The 14,154-nt window shown below is 39.4% G+C and overlaps 1 protein-coding gene across 2 annotated transcripts in view; it reads left to right on the top strand.

Moving 5' to 3' along the window:
- The first annotated feature begins 12,946 nt into the window (after positions 1-12,946).
- LOC144468859 (zwei Ig domain protein zig-8) overlaps positions 12,947-14,154 on the top strand; it is a 63,418-nt gene continuing 62,210 nt past the window's right edge. For both annotated transcript variants that reach the window (XR_013493882.1, XM_078178626.1), the window contains exon 1: positions 12,947-13,643. Coding sequence is in view for 1 of the 2 variants with exons in the window: in XM_078178626.1 (XP_078034752.1) it covers positions 13,583-13,643 (61 nt within the window). In the remaining variant the exon portion in view is untranslated. The remainder of the gene's footprint in view (positions 13,644-14,154) is intronic.

Here is a 14,154-nt window from a genome sequence, read left to right as displayed (position 1 = left end):
CGGCATACGGATTTGCGATATTTCGGCGCTCTAAAAATAATTGTTTTAGGAAAAGTAGAAGACTGATATATCTTCGGACACAATATCACATAATATTTATTATACGCTCGATTACATATTTTATTTATTTACTCGGATAGCAAAGTTTGAGTTTTGATTACCAAGTTTATGCGTTGAGTAGAAACCTATTCCGCAAAGATTCTTAAGGATTCAAAATGGTATCATGTGAGTTAGAGTGTCACGCTAAAGTTTATCCTTAATGAAACCATTTATAGAGTATTTTGCCATTAAAGTATATGTTACGAAAAAATGAACTTTGCACTCATAAACGTCGTAAAATATATTTTAATTGAATCTTGTACGACATTCCTTATACCTTTTCATAATCTTTGGACACTATGCTTTCAGTTTCCTTCTATTTCAAAACGTTGCACGACCTATAAATGATACATTCCTGAAATATGCGGTTTCCAGGAATTAAAAGAAATTAGATTGTAAGATGTTATCAATTGTATTAATGTTTGTATTGTAATTTTGAGCATTATGAATTTATGACGTAACGCCTCCAAGGTGGAACCGAATGTTAAAGTGTATTTTTATACGTCCATTAGTATGTCCTGCTCACGCATGTAGACTGGAGATTTCACGTCTATTCGGTAAAACGTATTATAACTGCATATACCAATAGCCGTTTAACCCTTTGCACTATTTCCACGAGTCTGACTCGTTATGAAAATTTTAGGTCAAAATTGAATGTCACAAGTCAAGCATGTTGTTTAATTACATGTCAAACGTGAATATCACGAGTCTGATTCGTAATCGACAATTACGACCAAACATGAATGTTACGAGTCGAACTCGTGGTTTTAATCTCGGGCCAAGTACCGTGCGTTCACCAGAAGAAGCCACAGCGTGCTTACATTCCCATTTCTGCTGCAGTCCTCTACCTCTCCTATGATTGCAGGTAGTAATCGACTATTGACACACTATTGGCACTAATAATGAAATATATTTCGCATTTATTAAACGACAAATTTCTATAAATTATCGTTGCTATTTTCCTTTAAAAAAATATTGTTGAAATGTAAATATACAGACTATTTTTTTACTTTCAGGATATGTATTTCATATTTATATTTTCATACGTGTAATGTTTTATAAAATATTCGCAGCTGAGTGCGCCTGCGAGTAACGTGCGGTCGTCTACACTTATAACTTCTAAATTGGTTTCTATAGGGTCATGACCCTTTCAAAGTTATATAAACCAAACTGAATGAAAAATATTCTTTTTACTAGAACACACAGATCATAGCGGTTCAAAAGTTAATCTCAGTTTTTAAAAATCACGTATTAATTACAATTACTTTTTTTATTTTTATTTTTATTAGCGATTACTAAAAGAATGTATGATTTCTTATTAGGGAGGCTTGATCTTTATAATATAAAAAGACTGATCGAAGATATAGATCACTATGAGTAGGATATCTTGAAGAAGGTGAAAAGGTCTGTTGGACGAAATACTCTACTTTCAAAGGGCATAGCCGATTAAGATGGTCAAAACTGCCCTTAGAGGTTTTTCAATGAGTCATATACCGTTCGATAGCTGACCAATAAAAACTCATCTGTGCAAAATTGTAACCCTGTAACTTATCCGTGAGGGTAGTTACAGGGTAAATTAGATTTCGCGGTTTTCCGGCATTTTTCCACCTTTACTCGAGCCCTGCAGCACCGAAATCGTACGCTCTAACCATTGCGCTAACCGATTGAGTTGTAATAATTGTAAACATTTTGACATACATTCCGCTCGTTACAATTTTTTTGCTCGCTTAATTCGCATTTTCAGGGTTAAAAAATTGTTTCTTTCGATGCAATAACGTTTAAAATTACTTAATCCACACTCGCGGTAAACTAGAAAAGTAGTAGCTTCATTCTGACAGCAATAAACATCGACACGTTGGGTTTTCATTTTTTTTGACAATGTTGCAGGCGAGCAAAAAATCTGAGAAAAATTGAGTACACGAGCCGTGATAGTACCTTGTCAAGGAATTAAAGAAAAAGTTTTACAGATATTAGTTTTCGAGAAATCTTCAATTTTACGATTTTTTGGGGGTTTTTCATTTTTGATAATCTCAGCTTGGAACTGAAAAATCTGAAAAAATTCTATAACATCCGGCTTGATGTCCAAAATAAGCCATATTTTTTTCAAAATTTTAGAAAGCCGCCAAAGGTGGAAAAATGCCGGAAAATCGCGAAATCTAATTTACCCTGTAACTACCCTCACGGACAAGTTACAGGGTTAAAATTTTGCAGAGATGAGTTTTTATTGGTCAGCTATCGAACGGTATATGACTCATTGAAAAACCTCTAAGGGCAGTTTTAACCATCTTAATCGGCTATGCCCTTTCAATTTCTTTGTACAGTAATACAAATTGGACAATTATTAATTTGGAAAAGTTGATTTTTTCGTTAATTATAGTGTTAGAGGGCAACGTGTGCGGTGCATGTGCGTATGTGTGCAGACGGCCGGAGGCGCAGTCGAAAGGACCGCAACAGTGTCGTCACGTGGTGTTGCGTAGGTGTACGTAATGACTGAGGTATTCTTCTACACTTAACTATTATTTATTAACAATAAATATACTTATGTAATATTTGTGCGGAGGAGCGCGTGCCTCGGTGCATGCAGTTGGTCGGCTACCGGACGAGTGAGAGCGAACCAGAGCACGAGCGGTTGTGCTTGGCTTCGCCCGTCTTTCAATTGTTTGCAACGTTCGTAAATCTATCCACTAATTCTCCTATTCCGAAACTCATCAACACGTGGCTTCACGAGTGTTTTGTTTTTTTCTTTGTATTAGTTCCGTTTTAGACGTCCAAGAGCCACAACGTCCTATTCGATCCTTCCTTTTCTTATTTATTATCAGTGTATTATTTTGTCTTTTCTGTTTCTATGTTCACATATAAATATAGTTTATATTATCCAAATGCTCACTGCACACGTGATTATTCACTGCAACCATATTCGTATCTTTAAATAAATATATAAGTTTATTTAAAAGAAACTTCAACATCTACTAATAAGTATAGCGATAATATTCTAGCCCATTATACTTTCTATTATCTCTTTGCAGATCTCTAATATCTCAAATTTTATTATTGACAATAATCACGAATCACTGAAATTACTTACTCAGCACTCATAACGTGATTAACAATTATTTCCCAAATCCTTCATTCGGGTTAAATATCGCGTAGTTATTCTCTAGGACCCTGTGGAATTATTGTCTGCCGTGAAACCGGCATACGTCGTACTCTCACCCTGATTTCGTCGCTATGATATTTTGTGATAATTTCATTTGAGAGCATTAATTGTATTTCGGAGCATTAGGACAGTAATTTAGCCAAACTACGATAACATGTAATAGAACGAAGTGATAGAGTTTGCATATTTGGAAATTGCAAAATAATAAATTGTTACAAATCAGTTATTGTAAACAATCCTTATTTTTTTCAATTTCTCTTGCTGACATGAAATCAGTAAATCCTTAAAATTAGTGTCTACATTCGAGTTGAATGAATATAAATATTTACATTTTATAACGAACTAGTCGACACATTTTTTAATTATTTAAGAAAATAGTCTAGTCTAGAAAACAATAGTATTGTAAACTATAATATTGTGCGTGTCTTTTCATATATTTGAAGGAGCGGCACAAATTTTTACAATTCATTTTAACACTTTGCTGACGGGTCATTCGACTGTAAACATTTATGCCATTGCAGAGTAATTGAATCTATTTCTTTTATTCATTGCGAAAGGTATCTAATATTTGAGAGATGATATAATAATATGAGAATTTATGGTAGTACCTTTACTTCAATAATAGATAACAAATTATTGATTGCTTTGATAACGGATTCATATGCTACAGATCGGTAGAAAAAGCCGATTTATAGGCTACCGGTCGATAAAGTGTTAATAAAAACTATGATTGTCATGAATGAGTGTAGAAGTCTCTAAAAGAGATGAAAGTAAACATCGTATTTCACTCGTATAGAATCTAACCGCACTGAATGTGCATATAATATTGACAAAATAACAAAAGATTAAAACCCTTAGCAACACAATTGTAGCTTCACCCGCGTAACTTCCGCAATTATCGGAATATTTCGATGAAAGTTTCTTGAAACGCTGATGAAGAATGAGGCTCGCAATAATAAGATCAGAAATAAATGCAGAAATAGTTGCGCGTGAATAAGCCAGAGGCGTCAATTTTTTCTTCTACCAATCGACCTAAATTCGTGAGCCCGATAGGCTCGCTACCTCGTTATATTGTTACCATTCAGTGTGCCTTCATTTCAGCTCTGGAAAACGTTTCGCAGAAGCTTCGAGTCTTGTTCAATATGCCTTCCGCGTCGAGCACATTTTCTTGTCGCCTCTATTGACAGCACGGCTTCCCCGCGTGACTCTCCGTCGACACATTTTAATATCCATCGATCTTATAGCGATACAGCTCTCGACGAATACAGGTCGAAGAGGAAGTGAAATCACGCGGCGACGGTTCCGTATATGCGTAAAACTCTTTCGTTTCAACAGAATCCAGGTAATTCGGAAAAGTTGATCGAGATTTCTCGTTAGAACAGAAAATAAAAATGGTTCAAAGATATACATTGAAACCTCTATTGTAGGATAACTTCGACTCATAACACGAAGTCGTTAAACCATAGAAAAGAACATAGAAAAAGAAATTCTAAAGAAATCTAACCATAGAAAAAGAAATTCTGCTCCTACAATATCTGCCACCCATCTCATTCGAGTTAAATTCAATACCAAGTTGTACTGATTTCTTGAAATCCATTGACCTTTAGTCAACTGTGCCGAGGGTACGGCGAACAAGAATGGGGAGAATTTCACATATGCATATGAATCAGAAATGACTTTGGTATACGAGGCCGCGCTTCAGTAGTCGAAGGGTTAAAAAGTAAGAATGGAACTACGTCAGAAGAATAACTGAAGAAAATTTCATTTTTATGCCAAGCATGTTCTGTACGAAATGCGCGGACAAGCTCAGTAGACTTGGAAAATTCGGATTGATGGCATTACGAATTGAAGAACAGTTTTACCCTTCGTTACTATTAAATATTTGTAACAGTTGAATATATGTACATATGTAGTGACTGCAGTGCATGCGTTAAGAATGTGTGCGGAGAGCGAGGTAAGTGTATGTTCAGAGTGCGTGAATCGAGTAAAGCGGGGCAGCGCAGCCCGAGAATGAACAAATGAATGAAACGATTCGAGCGATAATGAGAAGGAAGAACGGCGAAGGCAGTTAGCGCCCAGTTTCAAAGTGTTACACATTGAATTCTGTTAGAATATAGTCCTTTAATTAAAATACTAAATTGGCTGCTTTTAGTACGAGATATCCGTTCGGAAGACTCGCGATACTACGAGTACATATGCATGGATGTCCTCGGTAAACTTAGACGAACTGCAGATACTTACAGAAAATAAAAATGTTCTGCATGAATTTTAAGATACAAATGTTAATTAAAACTGTATTCCTTACTGAATGTTTTGAATACACCAACAATAATATAACAATTTCTTTAATTCACCTAATACTTTCACAGTTTTGTATTTCATCCAAACATTTTTCATCTAACCACATAAATGCATAACATCTGCAGTCAACCCCTTGCACTATAATAACAAGTCAGACTCGTGACGACCGTTTCGTGCACGATTCGATAAATACGGCTGCTAATCATTGCTATTAAATCGAAACAAAATTTGAATCACCTGTCATCGAAATCTGGGAATAAAAGTGAACGAGGACAATCGGGACATTAGAATCATCTCGTGACATCAAGGAAATCATTAAGGACGAAATAGTCGTAATCAACCTAGCTATGAAAGACGTAATACTGCAAGGGGTTAACCCTTTGCGCTCGAGCGGTGAATCTGAGGCACCACTGAAATTGTTCTACCACGTCCCAAAATAATTTTTGTACCAATAAAACTCAGATTTAAAACATTGTTAACTAGTAAAACTGTTGGCAGGAGTCATAAGAGTCAATTTTGTGTGCATAAAAGTGCATTTTGTTATATAGAATGGAAATGCTATGAGCCAGGAAAATTATTTTAGATTTACAGTTAAAATGGCTTCGAGTACAAAGAGTTAACCCTTTGCACTCGAGCGGCGCCGATTCGGCGCCCGGCCGATTTGAAGTGTTACCTCGGTCGGCGCTGCTGCGACCGGTCCTTTGTAACTCGATCTGTTAATTTACGATGTGCGATAAGATATTTTTCTCGGAAATACTTTCGTGGACTAGGGTTGGCTGGCATTGTAGCCAAATCTTAGCTCAGTTTAGTTAGTTTCAGTGTTGCATTCGCTTGAAACAGTCTTGGCAGTAAGTATAGTCGCAAAAAAGTGTTTGAGCCCTAAAAATATGGAGGAAAATCGAATCAGCTCAAGTTCGGACGAATTCGATTTTGCAGCGTTGGATGAAGAAATCACACTGATTTCCGACGGATTACACCGCGAAGCGAATGAATCCAGTGGAGAAGATAGTGATACACTAAGACGTGTGAGAGGACGAAAAATTAGAATTATAGAGAGCGACAGTGAAGGTGGAAGTGAAATCCGATTAAACGGGAAGCTTCATATAATTCTAAAAGGGCCAAAAAGGGACTGCAAGGTTTGTTTTGACCGTAACACGCCTGATGGTAGGCGGGAAAGTTCTTATTTCTGCGATACGTGTCCTGATAAACCTAAGATGCATCTTGGATGTTGTTTTACAAGATATCACACCAAACCTAATTACAGAGTATAATATTTACCAAAGTTTGTTGTTTTCGACATATAAATAAATAAACATGTGAAATTTTATCATTTTTATACATTTGTTTGTTAATAAATACTTTTAAATTACTTGTAAAATGGTTGCCTAATTTGCCCGAAATCGTCTCGAGTTGCTGGTTCGCGCCACCGAAAAAGGCCTCGAGTGCAAAGGGTTAATATACTTATAAGCGTACCTCTACTAGAACGCTAGACGGTACGGTTTACTTCTTGGCTGATTCATGCCTGATCGAGTGCTGCTAATCACTATCCAACTGACATTGCCGTGTGTGACACTCGGCGCGCTCGCGTGTCCACTTTCATCTAGTTTATCCAACAACGAGCATAAATAGCGTGCTCGACGATCATCGCAACAGATTTACGCGAGCGAAAACAAAGGCGGCACGGTTACTGTGAGCCATTGAGAACCGGGCCTCGGATAAGACAGCTCTTTCGAGCTTCCTTGACATGCTAATTGCGGAAGTCTTGGCAGACAGTGGCGAATAGAATGGCGGAAGATGGATAACCGACCATTTTATGAAATACAACTCACGCTGAACGAAGGTGCGAGTGGCTAGGCTGTGGAAATTCAATCTATGAACCGTGCTGAAGGTTTACAATGCAGCTTAAAATCTATTACCGCTTTAGCTCCGTTCAAATAATTCAGCGCGTGGTAAATTAATATTATTGCATTAATTAAACTCATACCACAGTGAACATTTAAACGTAACTGTGTTCATGCGAATTAATTTATAACGGCGGTAACTAAATTATTGTATAAATCAATAATTGCTTGATTTCATTGAGTTATACAGCGTCCAGCGTAGCGTAATCGTTGTATAGTGTCAATAACCGTATTACATGTATTTTTGTATGCATCAAAGGAAATGTATTACGAAAAGAACGCATGGATCTTTGTTCGAAGGTACAGTGGGCATGACGCTTCATTTGCGAGAAATGATACTTTATGTAAAGCATTGCGTAAATCCTGGAGGCTTCTCGGAGGATTCATATTAAAGTGAATATGGGTCCTTTTGTATTTGTCTTTTCCCTAATACTGCATTCCGATAGCAAATAGTAAAGCGTGAAGGCAATAACAGAACCTGTTACCATGCCACGCTTACGAAACGCGTCGTAAATTCTGTAAAATTTCAACTCCACATGCCACGAGCTTCAGTCGAATCACGATTTGTGTCACTCTCGCAGATCAAATAAATTTTCGAACTTTCGCTGCTTTTAGAATGTCTTGAATTGTTAAGGCAAAAGGTTTAGAAATGACTCTATGGTATGGCCGATCATCTGTGAGTTTTTCAACAATTCGTTTAGGGCTATTGCAATTTCTTTAGCGGACTGGTCTGCGACCAACATGTGGCACATCAAATTAAATAGATTTCGGGATAATGAAGGTCATGCCATCATTTAGTCTCCCAGGTCCAAGAAGCCCTGCCATAAAGTCCCAAGACTAAGGGAAAAGCGAATCGGCCGCTAGGTATCGGCATCGACAATCCTAGCCAGCTGGGATTTCCGCACATTGTAAACCACCCGTCCACCCGCGAGTGCAAGCGGACCGCCCAGTCATCCCCACCATAGACAACGTGTCTCGGGCACATTGGAAGGGATGGCCGGATTGTTTCCCGAATCCGGGAAAGGGAGGGGCGCCTAAGGCCCGAAAAGGAGGAATGATGTAGAAAATCAGAATACATCAGAGCTTCACACAGGACAGAATAGAGCAGAGCTTCACAGAGGACAGAACAGATCAGAACTTCAGACAGGACAGAACACATTAGAGATTCAAACAGTACAGTACAGTACAGAAGACATAGAGAGATACGCGTAACGGTTAGGTTGCGCGTTACAAATAAAGTTAGCATTTCAAACCGAATTGTAAGTCATTCATTTAGTCCCACAACAGTGGGTGGTCCTTCGAACTAGTAGGCACCAAGTGCAATATTCAGAGGATCTCGATCATCCATCTGACGGGTCCACAACATGAATATCAAACTAAAGTAGGCTAGTGTAACAATAACGAGCTACTAAACAGCATTGCAATAGCGCATTACTGTAAGTGTAACACGTTACCGGCAATGGAACGCAAATGAGAACTTGTCAAGAAAGGTATCATGGTTCATAATCATCGGTTTAAACGATGTACAAAGTTGTTTTCCGCGCATAACTGTCGCTCAAAGATCACGCGACGAAAATTCGCCTCATATTCTCCAAGATCCCTGTCAAGCGTGTTGCTATAGTCGTTGGCAAGAAAAAAAGTGCGGAACAAGCGCAAAAGAGTTGCGCCTTTCGCCGCCTCGTGGCCCGTTTATAACGAGCACCGCCGTAATTACGTAGATTTCGTTATTATTGCAGTATTATCATACACAGAATGTATTAGCATACCGTGTACAAGCGATGGTGAACTATATGTATATAAGGGTATAAGAAATTCTAAAGTCACTTGTACCATTTGTACAGTGTCCTAATCAAACTTAATTTTATTCCTTTTGAATTCATCTTTACTAAACATCAACCTAAATTGTGTATCCCTTAAAGTTCTGAAGCTTATATTTCGTACAATGTACTGAATAGTTTTTTAACTTTTAGAAAAATAATGTTAAAATAATGAAAAAATATAATGTTATTATTGTTAATTTGGAGGAGCTTCTGTAGTATTCCATAGAATCATTTTTGCTATAAAATGCGGCACACTTTATATCTATATGTAGTGACGCGATAAATTACGACTGAGTGCGAGATAACCGGTCTTGTGTTTACTTCACCAGATGGTGCTCTTGTGAAATTCAAATAAATCGTAGTGTTGATATTCGACACCAATGATATCTTCGGCCAATAGCCGATTACTACGTGGTATTATAGGAGGGGCGGCGGGCTGCAGCAAAAGTAGGAATGTAAACGCCCTGTGACTTCTTCTGGCGAACACACGGACTCGTGATGTTCACGTTTGACATGAAATTAAATAACTAGCCTGACTCGTAATAGTCAAGTTTGGCCTAAAATTTTTATCACGAGTCAGACTCGTGAAAATAGTGCAAAGGGTTAATATTGTGCAACATTAATTTTAAGCAAATAAAGGTAGAAAAAAAAGTTAGTGACAACAGCATAGTGAGTGTTGTAATTCACTATATGCATACATCGAAAGAAGAAAAGAAGGTATATTTTTATATCATTAAACAGTTCCCGTTCTTATCACCTTTCATCCGTGTGGCTATACCGTTATTTATATTTCATTAATTTCTCCGGCCGGGTATTCGTTAGCCAGTTTATGCTCGACGAAAATATTTAATAAGAAAGCATTAAAAAATCAACAAAAATTTACTACATTAAAAGACAGTGAAAACTGTGAGTGCAGGTTTGAGTTTAATAGTATACATACCGAACATACTTAGAGCACATAACTGCAGTTTCCAGAAGAGGAAATGAATTTCAATTTAATTTCCGTTTCCCAACTCTGGAACAGCTTTAATTGAATTTGCATATAGTCTACAATCTTTTGATGGTAATCTAGTTTCATACTAAGGTGTACGGTACTTAAATGTAAATTATTTTAGGAACATATTTGTCCAAAATGGTCTTGTTTATAATAAGTTCTCGCTTTCTTCGTACTTCGGAACCGAAATACGCATTTCTGTACTCTATGCGCAATGTCTTCGTTAGATGTTCGGTAAGTCCATTGCTAAAAGTATTGCATAAATGCGAGCTTACCATCGGGTTATCGGAAAACTTTGAAATCTTCTTAACTTTCTTCACCCAAAACTGCAGAAATTCTACGATGGGAATAACGACACTTCCCGCAAGACGGCAGAAAATCCACCCACGAGGATAGCAAATATTCGGTTACATTGCGTTTTCTTCCACGTTACATTATACCACCCGAAAACCATAAAATATGAGGCTACCGGTCGACACCTTAGAAAGGATTTATCTTTCCAAGCTATCTATTATCATTTATTTATGGATTCCTCGTTTCCCATTGGGAACTGTTTATTCCTCAAAGGTAACTAACAAGGTTGTTCTTCGTATGCCACCGGGTGATCAAAATAACTTGACGTCTTCAAATATTTTACTTGTTCTTGATGGTATGTAACAATGTAAATGGTAAACAGCGTTTAGTTTGGAGGGCCATATTTTTCGCAATTTTAATTCCATTGATGTTTTTCTTGACTGGAAATAGATGTATTTTTATCATTGTCACGTAATAGCTGGAATTAAAATCAATCCAATGTCCTAAGTACCGTAACCTTTACACGATATTCAATACAAAATGTTCACAAAAAATATATTGAAACAAATATTCTGTTCATCATAACAGTTGTCTTTTCAAACCTAGAAATGATTTAATTTGTTATTTTTTACATGAACAAAAATGTGTAAAATATTCAGAGTACTCTAATTATTTTGTTCGCAATGTTCAAGTAATTATCATGTTAAATAAAGTAGAACCGTTATACATTATACACGCTTGGATCTGCTCAGTGCAGTTTTCACCTCACAAAATGGTCAAATAAAAACATTGTCTACCCTTCTTTAATTGCTTCAAATATAAAGTCCTTGAATACGAAACACGATGTACGTCCATGTTACAAACGATATCGTTTATCGAAATTTCTCATCTGCAAATTTGCCTGTATAAAAGAACAAACAATCAGAACTTGTTCTCCTAATTCAGTTCACTTTCCATCACAAACAAATTGCCCCCTACCATTTCCATTTGCACAAAGTATGAAATACTCAATTACGAAACACTGTACAACTCCTTCTCTCTCTCTCTCTCTCTCTCTCTCTCTCTCTCCCTCAACAATGTTATCTTATAGTACAGCTCGATAAAAACTACTCAATTTCAATAAGAAAATTAATCAAACAAAAGTAATGGCTTTCTGGTTTCCAGTAAAATCCTCGTCTACAGAATATCGCGTATAATCCTTTACATTGAATACAATGTTCCATAAGTCAGCAAATCAGCAAATTGACCTACCAACAAGCCCAATAAAATCCAGTTAGCTAGCGATTGCCTAGAGATGTAAAAAAGCTGCCATCCTCAAAGTGGTTACAAAGACACTTTGTACATCGGCGTTGCACAGGATCCGGTGGTCCTCGAGCAAGCTTGCAGAGAAGTAACGCGAACGTTCGACAATCTTATGGTATCGCGCGATTTCTCGCACTGGGACCGATCTGGGGTGTGGATCGGGTTGACGTGTTGAAACGATCACGCGACCAAATCTCGATTCCCGTTCCACAGGGTATCGCAGATCCCATAGCTCGATTCGGTACTCCTTGCACGGGCTGCCACACTTTCTGCCCGTGACACACAGTGCCGTACGTCGCGGCGGACGCGGGCTACCCCGAGGACTACACGAAGCCCCCGGTGTGATGATGTAGGTGAGCCCTCTCTTGTCGGTGGAAGCGTGGGTGCGCTGGGCTGTCGGTGTGTCGGGAGGACCTTACGTGTGCGCGGACCCTGTTCGTGGACCCTCTGCGCGTTTCCACCATCAGCAGGAGGTGGATCGGAAGCGCGCATGCTCCCACGGCCGAGAATCTCCCCAGTCAGGGTAAATCTGCCACCGAATCAAGACGTGGTGCGTGTTGCGTCGTCCTATATACGATGTCGCGAACGCAGTCGCGAGATTTCCGTTGAAATAGAATTAAAGTCCGTTGTCAGATTGTCGGATATCACTCACAAGGGAGCCAGGAGAAACCTAGCGTTAAAACTCGGTGCGATCTTCCAGGTCTAGACTCGTGAACAGTGTGAACGGTAACTCGGTGTGCGCGCAGAATTTCTAGTGGATCTCCGGAGGTTTGTGGTTCCAGCTAGGGGTTTCGAGCACGTGAGATCATGTCGGGGAAACTACTGCCGCGGGCCCTGCGCCGGGCTGGCAGATACTCCTCGATCTGTCCACGAAACGTTCTAACGATCTGTTGACACCGAGAACGCTGACTAAGTCTCGTCGAGAGTGGGACGAGAGTCTGGAGAGAACACTCCTCGAGCTTGTGGATAGCAGACCTTGATCCCGTTACAGAGTAACTCGAATCCTCTTGAGGTTTCCAGCACGATATCGCTCGCGGTCGCGGATCGAGCAAAGACGTTCGCGCTCTTGGATGCTGCGATGACAGAGTCACTTTCTGCGAGTTTCGATAGTTCAAGAACAGCCACCGGGGATCCATAGATCGCGTCGAGAGGCGCCGGAGGCAGACGACCGGGTGGCTGACTGGCAGCGGCGGATCGCGACTCCTCGGGGACCGATCGAAGAGTTCAACGAATCCAGTGACGGTTCAAACAACCCGACTGCCGCGACAATCGACTCGGGAACTCGACGCTCATCCGTGACATAGATACGTGGCTAATTTTGGACGCGTGTTCTCCGAACTGCGCCTCTAGGCACGACCCGGTACCAGTTGCCAGTTCCGGAACTCTGCTAGAGCTACTGCTGAAGCTGCCGCGAGTGTGTGTATCGCCCGTCTGTTCGGGCTGCGTGTGGATTACGGGAGGCGGCACACAAGCGGTATACCTGATGAATGACCCGCTAAAGGTGATCAAAGGTTCGATTGATGCCCGGCCGAGCCTCGGGACTTCGGTGAACAGTGTTTTCCGGCCTGGTGCGATGGCATCGCGCTCGAGATAAGGATTCCACCACGCGTTGTGCTGGTACATAGTCTGTGTGTGGTCGGTGCGTCGTCATCCAGTGAAGAGGATGTGAATCGCTTCGGTACCAAAGTGAACGCGCCATCAAACAATTGCGGACATGGCTTTGAGGTGGCAAGCGAGGCTCTCTATTGCTGCCATACTCTTCATGTGCACTGAAGGTAATTATACGAGCCAACGTTTTCACGATTTACTGCATGCTAACGGATTCGGTTAGGCTGTCGGACGAGTTTCGGTGTACGGTTTCGGTCTGGAGCAACCAGCTGAAAAAGGGTCAAGTGAACTTGGGAGGGCGCGTTGGAGAACTGAAATTTTCGGTTGAGAAATTGTTACCGAGTTCTGTGGATCCTTTGGAATTGGGTAAAGAAACGCAATCCGTTGGTTGTTAATAAAATATGACTTTTATGCGTTTATGGATGAAGTGAAGTGGTTGAGTTAAAAAACAGAAGACAGTCTGCACCGATGACACTTGACCGGAAAAAATATAAATTAGTTACATGGATTGCAAAAAACAGTAAATATCACTTACTGGTTATTGTAACCTGAAACTATTGTAATATATCGATCCTATAAAACTCTTTTAATCGTGTCTTAAATCATGCAAACTCGTTTCTGCCATAAATTCATAACATTTACAGTTTAGTTATTATGTTTTACTAACTCCTCTCCCGT

This window comes from Augochlora pura, chromosome 4 (genome assembly GCF_028453695.1).
Source record: "Augochlora pura isolate Apur16 chromosome 4, APUR_v2.2.1, whole genome shotgun sequence".
NCBI lineage: Eukaryota > Metazoa > Arthropoda > Insecta > Hymenoptera > Halictidae > Augochlora > Augochlora pura.
Note: the sequence above shows the minus strand (reverse complement) of the source record. Positions and strands in the feature narration are given on the sequence as shown.